Source organism: Lemur catta, chromosome 4 (assembly GCF_020740605.2).
Source record: "Lemur catta isolate mLemCat1 chromosome 4, mLemCat1.pri, whole genome shotgun sequence".
Taxonomy (NCBI): domain Eukaryota; kingdom Metazoa; phylum Chordata; class Mammalia; order Primates; family Lemuridae; genus Lemur; species Lemur catta.
Window position 1 is genome coordinate 27,300,674 of NC_059131.1, and position 12,040 is coordinate 27,312,713.

The 12,040-nt window shown below is 35.5% G+C and overlaps 1 protein-coding gene across 3 annotated transcripts in view; it reads right to left on the bottom strand.

Moving 5' to 3' along the window:
- The window catches only part of PRKD3 (protein kinase D3), a 64,094-nt gene that overhangs the window by 35,267 nt on the left and 16,787 nt on the right, over positions 1-12,040 (bottom strand). For 2 of the 3 annotated variants that reach the window (XM_045549412.1, XM_045549413.1), the window contains exons 3-5: positions 4,119-4,257; positions 2,501-2,632; positions 1,342-1,499 (exon numbers count right to left, since the gene is read on the bottom strand). In XM_045549412.1, coding sequence (XP_045405368.1) covers positions 1,342-1,499; positions 2,501-2,632; positions 4,119-4,257 — 429 coding nt within the window. The remainder of the gene's footprint in view (positions 1-1,341; positions 1,500-2,500; positions 2,633-4,118; positions 4,258-12,040) is intronic. The other variant, XM_045549414.1, reaches the window with a different exon arrangement.

Sequence of the window (12,040 nt, forward strand, 5' to 3'; positions counted from 1 at the left end):
ACCAGCATCACTTGTGGGGATCTTAAAACAACATACCTCTATCCTATAGTCCTCACTCCCAGATAAGCTCTCTGTGTAGTTCAGTGTATAAAATACACTAACTTTTCTCCTGCCAATCTTTCCCCAAGTTCTTTCACATGTTCATAATAACCTCTCGTTCTCAGTCCCTTATATCATAGCATTCTTTTTCTACTTTAAAAATCTCACACTGAGGCTAAGCAATATGTAAATATTGGATTTTTATGAAAGGATTTCAGAGGCTTTTATTCTGGTGTCTCAGTTTAACAAAATCTTGTGACTAGGGTGCCAAGACGACAGCCCGAGGCTTGCTTTTGTCATTAATTTGTAGAAGACCAAAGAAGTTATAGAAACTAAATGATAAGATTATAATCTATGGATGGAAGTCACTTCAAGTACTATCAAATGTACAAGAGAGTTATTGCTTTCTTCCCCGATCTAACACCTTTACCCTTGAGAGGTACAATATATTATGAGAAAAATCATTGATTTACAAATAATGAGTTCTAGATTTAATTCTAGTATCTCTTACTAATTTTCTCTGTGACTTAAGTCACTTAACCATTGTGTATCTCAGTGGTCTCATCTATATACAGATCTATTGATATATATATTTTGAGGATCAGTGGAGTCATTATTCACTGAGTACCTACTAAGTACCAAGGATCATGCTGGACACAATGGGGCACATAAAGACATAAGTATTATCTTCTCTAAATAGATCAAAATCTCCTTGAGGACAATCCAGTATACAAACACTGTGATATTAAGTAGAATGTTATATACACAATTAGGAAGGTTTAAAAAGTATAATGGCATTCAGAACATAAAATAACTTCTCGGCAAGGGGATAATCAGGAAACGTAGCTTTTAAGCCAGGTCGGGAAAATCCATGTAGTATGGACAACAACAAGAGCAAAGAAAGGGGGAGCCAGGGTGTCATCAGGGAATGCTGAATAGTACAGATTGTAAGAAACGCAGCCTGTATAAAAGGTTTTCTAGTGGGGAGTGTTAGAAGCAGAGCAGTATAACAGTAAACTTGACCTGGCTATCATGTATAAGATGAAGTGAAATACAGAGACCAGGAGCAGGGACACTGGTTAGGTGGCTAATACAGTGATCTGAGTAATAAATAATGCAATCCCAAGGTGCACAAAATGTAATTCATTACTGTTGGTAAGCCCTGCTCCCATTATTACATTTTAAGTTTCTTAAGCGTAGGAACATTACTGTTCTTTAGTTTATCAATTATGTTCTAGAATGTCATACACACTGTAGAAATATAAGGAATAAGTAGTCCTTCTATTACCTTAGAATACATACCTCTTCACTGGGAAGGGCTACATATTCAGGCTGTAGGGGTCTTGGAACTGAGAGGCCAGGTCCTGGTAAAGATACATTTGACAGACGTCTCTTTCTTACTCCACTACAGTTATTTGGAATCTTGAAGGCACATCGTTTATGGTAATTTAATCCACAGCCTAAATATATTTTAAAAGGTAAGAAATAATATTAAAAAAACTTTTAACTGTGACACATAAAAAATTGGTGCTTCTTTTATTAATTTCTGTTAGCAATATCTGTTCTAACTAAGAATCCAGATGACAGGCTAAGTGGAAGCTAACAAATTGAAGAATAGGAAATGGGTAGAAAGGTCTGTTTAGAAAGGTTAAGTTAGCTAGAGCAGTGGTTCTTGAAGTATGGTCCGTAAAGCTATCATCTGTCAATTTGTTAGAAATGTCAATTATTGGGCTCTACCCCACATCTACTGAATTAGAAACTCTGGGGATGGGACCCAGCAAAGTATGTTTTTGATACATGATAAAGTCTGAGAACCACTGGCTTAAAGCACTGGTCAGCAAACTGTGGCCTGTGTACCAAATTCTTCCTGTGCCATGAAAATTACATGAAACTCAAATTTCAGTGTTCCTAAATAAAGTTTTACTGGAACACAGCCATGTCTGTTTGTTTACATCTTGTCTATGGCTAGTTTCACATTATAAGAGAGTCAGCAAAGCCTAAAATATTTATTCTCTGGCATTTTACCATAAAAGTTTATTAACACTCCAACTTAGAGGACTGTTTCTTAATCAGAATTGTGCACCTGTGCCCTACCCCCTAGCAATTGTAATTCAGAACAACTTTGACAGTTTTGTTGTATGTAAGACTTAACTTAAAAAAAAAATTAAAAACATTAGTATTTATTGATCCACTACTCTGTGACAAATATTTTACCCATATTACTTTACTAAACCACTTACTCTTCACAAAACCCATGGGGTAGAATATATTTTACAGAGAAATTGATCCTCAGAGAGATTCAGTAAATTGCCCAAGAGTACAAAAGAGTCCCAATCCCTCCGATTCTAAATCCTGGTTACTCCCTAGTCACCAACTAATAATCTCACTTTCTCAGTGATAATAAAAGAATGTAAACGTGAAACCCTATTTTAAATGACCACAAAAATTTTAGAACACATACCTTCACATTTCAGTCCCTGGCGTACCAATCCCCAGAGCATCTCACCACAATAATCACAAAAAGTAGGAGCTTTGTAAGAATGTACATAAAGAGTATGTGGACGAATCTGGAAGTCTTCTACTGTGGCCAAAGCTTTTAAAAAAGAAAAGTATTAAAATAGACCTTAGGAATGTTCACCTGTTCATTTATGTTGTAGTATACAAAATCATTTTTTTCTCTGAAAATTTCATCTGAGCATAAAAATAAATTATTTTAAACATTTAATATTGTGATATTTAAACTCTAGTTTAGGAAGTCCATCAGCTTCAAATAATTCGAACTCCAAAAATGGTCTGTAGATTAGGTATCTGGAACTTCCAAAAGCACTTTCTCATAATGGTAAGATTGCAGATAGCTGTTAGGTCTATTTTAGCCAATTAAAAACTGTTTAACTTATGATATGCTGAGAAATACACTAAAGTAAAAAATGCTATGGAACTTAACCTCAATATACAGCAATATTTCTGTGGGGAAAAACAATGAGTCCTAACTTAAGATCCCAGGATACACTCTCTGTATGTTCTCCACAGTCCCAGTGGTTAAGAGAAAGAGACTCCTCTCTTCTAAGTGAGCAAGAGAACAGACACAAGGATCTTCCTTTCACCTCAACCTGCAAGTCATCACTGGACTTCCCTGTGGTCTCATGAAGGGTAAAGAAGAAATGGATGTGAGCATGATCTCCAGGGAAGACAGGGAGTGACGCCCCTCAGGGGCAAGGAGGAAGACAAGGATGGGGAAGTATACAGATGGTTTGGGGTTGTGGTGCAGATGAATGATCAAGCTGGGGGGGGGGCTAGATGAATGGGAGAATCAGAAATAAGATGAGAGGAGTGGGGACTCATAAGGAAAGGTGATGGTCAGTGAGGATCTCAAGAACAGGCTCAAAGGGGAGTTTGGGAAGTGGGATAACTGACAGCAGGACTCTGGCCTCTTGGATGGCCAGCTTGCTTCCTTTCTTGCCAAACAAGAAGTATTCCAGACCTACCATGTACACTATTATGGCATTCTTCCCTTTCACTCCTTACTAACAGTGCTGTTTACATTGCTGTTAGTGAGATCGGAAATAGTGGGAGCTAAGGAACAAGGTATGGCAAGAATGGGTGAGGTGGGAAAAGGAGAGAGGTAGAAAAAAAGCTCACTGAGAACGAAAAGAGAAGGGGCATTTTTATAAGCCATAGAAATATTGTAGTTTCCTCTTCCATATTTTCATTACTTCTCCTTTTTTCCTAATTCTCTTTTCTGAACCCCAATTGTTTTACGCTCTTTACAGAAATGGGGAAAAGGAAACAGAATTTCAGCGTAATTGTTTTATTTCTTCGTCTCAGAGAAAAGTATGCTCTTTTCAGTTCAAATGATAATTCCCTTAGCTCAGTAACATTCAAGCAATTCTCAGCTTATTTTCCGTTCTTATCTGTGATATAACCTTCCTGAAAGTAAAAATCGTATGGCAGCCATTGTTATAGATAAAAGAAGTAAGTAACAATAATACAAAGACCAAGAATAATTGAATACAACATTTAGTACAGAAAATAAGGCTCTTTGAACAAAAAAAGAAAGAAAAATAAAAGAAGCTACTTACCTGAAAGAACAACTTCTACTAGGTCTCCTTCATGTATTTCATCTGCTGAGGTAATCAGCTGCAAAATATTTTCTGAGTTCATGTCATGACGAAAGAGAAGAATTTTATCATACATGCCAAAGAATCCACACTCTGGAAACTGCAGGAAAATAGTCCTGTATCAGTATACCCAGAGCTTTCTGTTTTTTTAAGTAAATGTCTCAATTTTATGAAAAAATTTTAAACATAATGTTTTGGCCTAACACTATTAATTTCTAGCCATTAATATCTAAAAGGGGAACCACATACTCAAGCGTCCTGGTTAATTTTAAAGTTCAAAAACAGAAAAGTAAACTTACAAATAAATAATCACTGATTATCTTACAACACATCTCTTAGAAATACAGGATTTCTATATTCAGTTACTGATGGAGAATATAATCTTGAACTTACTGCTAATCTATTCTTAGCCTGAAAGATAAGCAGTCTTTCCCACTCTCTAGAACTGTACTGTCTAAATATATGGTTAGCTACTAGCCCTATGGCAGTTATTTAAATTTAAAATAATTGAAATTACATAAAATTAAAAGTTTAGTCCTCAGGCACTCTAGCCACATTACAAGCACTCAATTGCCACCTGAGCTACCAGCTAATAAAAAAAAGACTCCACATTCCAGCTTCATAAAAATAAAAACTCTAATAAAATATTTTGTGTGAATGAAATTGATTTTAAAAAGTCCTGTTTCTTGCATGTCTAAGTGCAAGATATTGGCCCCATAGTTTATAAAGATAAAACAGTCTTTATCTTCTAGGAGCTCACAATTTAGAAGGAAGGTGGAAATAAAAACAAATATTATACAGTATAAGGCAAATAACAAAAATGAAATATAAACAAAATTCTAGAATAAAATAGAATAAAAAACTTTAACTTGGAAGGTGGAGTAGAAGGATCCAGTGTGATATTTGAGCAGAACTGTAAAAAAGAGAAGCAGGGTTTCCACAGGATGCAAGTGAAAGTGAAAGTGTCGTTGTTGAGAAATTACAAGGTAAACTAAAGAAGGTAAGTGGAGCCTTGAACTGAAGGATTAGGTTGGGGAGAGTTGGGTAGAAAGAGGGCAAAAATGCACACGGGGCCCCACTGGGGCCACACTAACAGAGAAACCCGGAATCAACAGAGCTGGCTTCAGCTTTGTTACCTACAAACTATGGCACCTTAGATAAATTGCTTGACCTCTCTACATCAGTTTCTTGTTTATAAAATGGGGTTAAAGGGAGTGCTGGCTTTATAGGGTTTTTGTCAAAATTAAATTACTCAACGGCTATAAAACCCTCAGCACTCTGATCCATAAATGTTAGTGGTTCATATTATTCTTCTATATCTAAGAGGGAGAGACAAAGGGTCCCAAAGCAAGGACACAGGGTCCCAGAGCAAGGCAGTAACATGATCAAATCTTTATTTTCAAAAGGTAATGCACTGACAGCACTGTGCAGAGGAACTGGAACTGGAAGAGACCAAAGCAAGCTCCTGAAGAAAGGCTGAAGCTATTGGGTCATGAAAGAGGTATCAGAGTCTGGATTATATAGCAAGTAAATGGAAAGAGACAAACAAGGAATGCTTCTCTCCAGAAACTATTTTTGGTAATCATATGGATTATTAATACTATTATGACCAAAGGAGAAGTTCTGAATAATGGTAACTGAAGAAACGAATAATAAACACACCAATGAGAGAAGGAAAACAACATTAAAATGTTTAGCTTGGAAAAAGTAAATATAAAATAACCTTCTTAATAAACATATGACCTAATTAATAATAATGCCACTATAAATTTGGTATGGTTAAGAGACTCAAAAGCAAGTAAAGAAATTATAAGAATTGTTAAAAATATTTAAAACAGACATTTGCGTATCAGATGCTGGAAAGCTGTGGGTGATGATAAAGAAAAAAGTCATTTTCTAGGCTAGAGAATGTTTTCATACTGTACCCATCTATATGACTGACAAATTACAGAGTTCCCAGGGGAAAAACTGTAATAACTAGCCTGTGAAAAACAGATTTCTGCTATTCACAATTATGATTTATATGTATGTTTGGTAGGATAGTTAGAAGTTATCTAAAACAAGAGTCTGAACTAAACAAAATAACAAAAACGTGGCCTGAAAAAGCAAGAGAAGATTAAATACTGCCACCGAACATCAGGTAAATACTGTGGTCAAGCTTTAAAAACATTAGAAGTCTCCCCCCCCCACCCCCAACATTAGAAGTCTTGAGGCAAGGGTATATCAAAGGTAAACACCTAAAAAGAAGAAACAGAAATAAACCAAGAACACACATTTTAAAAGGTCTGAACAATTACAGAAAATAAACAAAAAACAACTTGCTAATGAATTGAATACACAGGGATTTACTATTCATCATGATTTTTGAAAAATTCAGAAATTAGGTTTTCAAGCAGGAATGAATCCCTAAAACAATGTCTCCACTCTGGCCACACATCAGAACCACCTGTGGGGCTTAAAACAAACAGAAGATGCTCAGGCTTTCATTCCAGGTTCAGCTCTGGGGAATAAGACATGGACATTGAATTTTAAATTTACTTTTTAAATATTATTCAATGTACTTATTACATACACTGTTTTTTAAAAGTATTTTTAAAAGTAGTTTTAAATTTATGGAAAAAATTAGACTATAGTACAGAGTTCCTATATACTACCTCATACCTAGTTTCCTCTCTTATTATTTTTTATTAGTATGGTACATTTATTATAATTAATGACCCCACAGCTATACATTATCAGATTCCTAGTTTTTACCTAATATCCATCTATTCGAGGATCCCAGCCATGATATCACATTACCTTTAGTTGTCAAGTGCCTGTAGGCCCTGTTTTGGCTGCGACAGTTTTTGAGACTTTGCTGGATTTTAATGATCTTGGCTGTTCTGAGGAGTACTCATCAGCTGTCTTGTAGGGTGCCTCATTATTGGAATGTCTGATGTTTTTCTCATGATTAGACTGGGTAATGGGGCTTGGAGAGGCAGACCACAAAGGTAAAATGCCATTCTCATCACAACATGTCAAGGGTGTGGTATCAACATGACATCACTGTTGATGGTTGAGTTGGTATTTGCCAAGTTTCTCCACTGCAAAGCTATTCGTTTTCCCCTCTTTCTATACCATACTCTTTGGAAGTCACTATGAACAGACTCCACTTAAGGAATGGAAAGTTGTATTCCCTTTTTTTGAAGGCTGAGTATCTACATACATTTATTTGAAATTCTTCTAAATGGGAGATTTATTTTCCCCCACTAATTTATTCATTCATTCATTCGATCATTTACATGTATCAGTATGGACTCATGGATATTTATTGCATACTCTGGGACATAATATATACTCTTTTAGAATATAACTTTAGGCCAAGCGTGGTGGCTCACTCCTGTAATCCTAGGACTCTGGGGGCCCAGGTAGGGGGATTGCTTGAGGCCAAGAGTTCGAGACCGGCCTGACCAAGAGCGAGACCCAGTGTCCACTTAAAATAGAAAAATTAGCTGGCTGTCACGGTGCACACCTGTAGTCCTAGCTACGTGGGAGGCTGAGGCAGGAGGATGGCTTGAGCCCAGGAGTTTGAGGTTGCAGTGAGCTATGATGATACCACTGTACTCTAGTCTAGGCAACAGAGTAAGACCCTGCCTCAAAAAAAAAAAATTTATTTTTGATTAGGCAATTTATTCACATGGTTCAAAATTCAAAAGGTAAAAAAGAGTAGAAGGCAAAATCTACACACTAGCTGCCCAGTTAACTGCCCTGTAGACAACAGTGCTGCCAGTTTTTTCAGAATCCTTCTGAAAATATTTTATATATAACCAAGTAAACATGGATGTATCTTTCCTCCATTTCACCATAAACACTGTTCTGCACCTTGCTTGTATATATGTATATATATGTGTGTATATATATATATATATATATATATATAGCTGTTTTTTTTTTTTTAAGAGACAGGGTCTTATTCTGTCGCCCAGGATGGTCTTGAACTACTGGGCCTCAGGTAATTCTCCTGCCTTGGCCTCCCTAAGTGCTGGGATTACAGGCATGAGCCACCAAGCCCAGCCAGTAATATATTTTAGAGATCATTCCATTTACAAAGAACATTCTTATTCTTTTTTATTTATGTATGTATTTTGCAGCTGCATAGTTTTCTTTTACCAGTCCCTACTGAGGGGATATGGGCTGAGGAGTAAAGCGCAAAGTGAAGTCTTTTCCCAGTCCATATGGGAAAGTAACAGAATTTCATCATGAAGTTACTAAATTTCCACCCTCATGCACTCTACTCACTTCAGGTTCTTTGCTTTCGCATTAAAGATGGCTTCAATAAAAAAAGAGATCTTATCTTTCTAAACATTTGATAGAAGTTACTTATTATGGTTTAAACCTAACACTTGTTATAAGTAAATGGTTCCACTACCTGCAAAGTTCTTTCAAGCATTGCTTATCTTGAGAGTTCTTAAGGTGAACACAGTTTAAAGTTCACATTGTCAAAATTTTGTCAGTGAAATGTTAGATGATGTAGGAAGCTTGCAAGTTATTTTCCTTGGTCAAACACAATTTTTGCATTTTAATGCATTGCTTCAGAATTAACATTATCTGAATGGAATAGCTTATCAGTATGTCTGTTTTTTTTAAAGGAATACAGGTTTTATTCTAAATGCAATGAGAAACAACAACAAAAACAGTTTTAACATTAATTTACTTTCTACAAAAAGTTTTTACTTGAGATGAGTAAAGTATACTCATCTTAATTAGAAACTTGATAGCTTTATACATAAATATATACTGTGTCACCACCACCCAGGTCAAGACATAAAACATTCTCAGCACCACAGGTTTCTTTATATGCACCTAATTTGAGATGCTGCATGCTAGAGTCATTTTAAAATCTGATGCTAAGTAAATCTTCACAGTAACTCTTTTTAAATATACACCAGATCATGGTAAATAAGCTCCATGAAGGCAAGAATGTTCTCTTTTCATGTTCCTCTTGAATCCCCAAGCACCTAGTACTTAACAGGCACTTACTCGAAAAATGCCTTGACCATTGAACAAATAATTTAGCACTAATAAACTCTCTAGAAACAAAGGTAATATTAATTTAACATCATTTTTAAAGAAAATATTTAACTGAAGGGAAGAATCTCAATGACTCTGTTTCTACAATATATACAAACATAAGACACTATAGTCTAGATGAGTCATTGAGAAAATTACTCAATGTGAACTTGAATTTATTCTTAACTTTCATCATTAACATCCAACCCAGAATCTTCTGGATATGACATACCAGAAGAGCTGCTTCATGTAACACCTGCCTTTTTTATATGAACTAGAGCAATCTTTTTCATTTTTTTCCTATTTTGTTATTAGTTCTTTAATTCAAACTTTCTGGGACCTTCTATTTTAGCCAAGCTCTTAAAATGAATATCCAGAATTAAAAAAATTTTTTTCTTCTTCTTCTAGTGAGAGCCTCCAGATAAGTAATGGGGGCCTAACCCTGTTTTGCCTAGACAAAAAATGTAGGAGCAGAATAGAGTAGGACGTCACCAAGCCATTGCAACACAGCTGTAGTGGAAAGAATGGGGTAAAGAAAACAACACAGAATGACAACTGGTTTCTAGAAAACAAAAGATACAGCTGGGGTTTTCGTTCCACTTTGTCAGAACCTGAAAATTACACCCAATTCATGTCTACAGAGACAATATATTTGGTCAAAGAATAGACCAAAATCACTTCTAAATTAAGCTACATAAGCAAATAGTCTTCAGGGCTAGTCATGTAAATGGTCAAAACTAAAACCAAATGTTTTAAATCAGCTAAAAGCAGACATTTGGCTTTAGTCAGAATAATTTCAATTTTGGTAAACAGCATTATAACTTAAAATGAATTGCTGTCAATTTCCTTTCTTACTTCAATTACATTTACTATGTTCAACAAATTAACAGAGTAACAGTAGCATTACAGTGGTATCTTCTAAGCCTCTCAACAATGTGAAAGCAAGAAGGTGAGGAACTAACATTCCTTGAGTGTAGTCAATTTGCACCAGAAATTGTACTAAACACTCGATACAGGCTATTTTAATTTTCTCAAAACTCCTAAAACATGTCATCCCAGTTTTTTAGTAAGATAAACACTTGATCTCTATGTTTTATAGTCTGTCATATGTTAAATATTAAAATCAAAAGGCAAGAGCAAAGTAATGTAAGCATGCTGGCAGGCCACCTACTATACTACATGCTTTGGTATTTACTAAAATTTTAAGACCTCTTCAGGACCAATGATCTTTCCAGATTCAAAGAGATTTTAAAATAATGAGTATTACTATTTTTGAGCACTAATAATGCACCAGACTTTATAATAAGGGCTTCATATTTAACACATTGACTGCCACCACAAAAAAATTTTTTTTTTCCTTAGGACCACAGTGTTTTATTATGAAAACAGAATAAAAACTTTGAAAGCAATACAATCCTTTCTAATTTAATGAAAAATATGTTATTTTTTATTGTTTTCTGTGCATGAGTTATATGCAACTTGAAAAATAGTTCTTGTGGCTCCCAAGGTAAAGAGATGTGTGAGTTACATATGCTTCATGAGGCCCGGGCTCAAAACTAGCGTGAGTTAAATACAATTCACATGGCAGTTAATGTTAGTCACCATAATTTTTTTTATGGAGGTAGATAGGATCCTAGCTTCACAGATGAGAAAACTGAGGATTAGAAGTTAAGTGACTTGAAAATGGCCTATCATCACAAAACAAGAAAGTGGCAGAATAAAAATCTACACCCCAGGTGTGTCTCCTTGGTTCCAAACTCTGCTCTAGGGTAATATACTCTGCTATCTCTTCCTTATTCTTTTTTTTTTTTTAACACACCAATAACAAAGCTAGTGTAATTTTAATATTGGGAATTCATGGATGAATAATCACTGTAAGGTGGGCAAGGCTTGTGGCCTACTCCCTCAGTACTGATTCGCTCACTTGTAATCTGATTCTTGTGGTCTCCCAGCTGTAATCTGATCAGCAAATTTTGGCTTGGCTCAATCCCAGTTCTACCTGCCGCTCAGATTTGTCTGCCTTCTGGGTTCTCCTAATTGCTAGTCACATTAGTTCTTTGGGTTTTATCAGTAAAAACACATTCCCTCAGTTTATAAGCCTCTAGAAGACAGAAATCTTATTTGTTGTTAATTTTGCTTTATAAACCAATATGAAAATCCAGGAACCTAACACACATATAGGTTAACAATTTACATTCACTGTTTAACTATATCCACACTCCTAATGGAAAGTGTGTTATGTTCTTAAAACAAACAATGCCCAACTCAAACTAGAAATCCTATTTAAAAGGTCTCAAGTTACAATTCACATTTATAAGATTTTAATCTAGGAGATATTCATATTCCCTAATTTACTAAGACCCTGCAATAGTATTAGCAGAGAGAAGTTTTAGATTTCTCTAAACTTTAGAAATTCTATTTCTGATCAGTTTAACTCAGGGATTTTCAACCTCAGCATTATTAACATTTTGGGCCAGATAATGTTTTGTTACGGGGGGCTCTCATAGCAGTATCCCTGCCCTCTATCCATTAAATGTCAGTAGCATTGCTCACCTCCCAGTTGTGACAACCAAAAATATCTCTAGACACTGCCAAGGTCCCCTGGGGGTCAAAATCTTGCTGTTTGAGAACCACTGGTTTAACTTGATTTTATAGATTAAAATTAGAAACTGAGATTTTAATATTTGCTAATAAAAGTCCTAATCCACATTCTTATGTGGAATAAGGAAAAAGTTCACTGGTATCCCCAAGAAGTGAGTAACGTTGAGAATTTCACTGCATTCTAGAAGAACCTGGCCTTTTGTACAATCTCAAGAAGAAAGAGCACTGCAAAC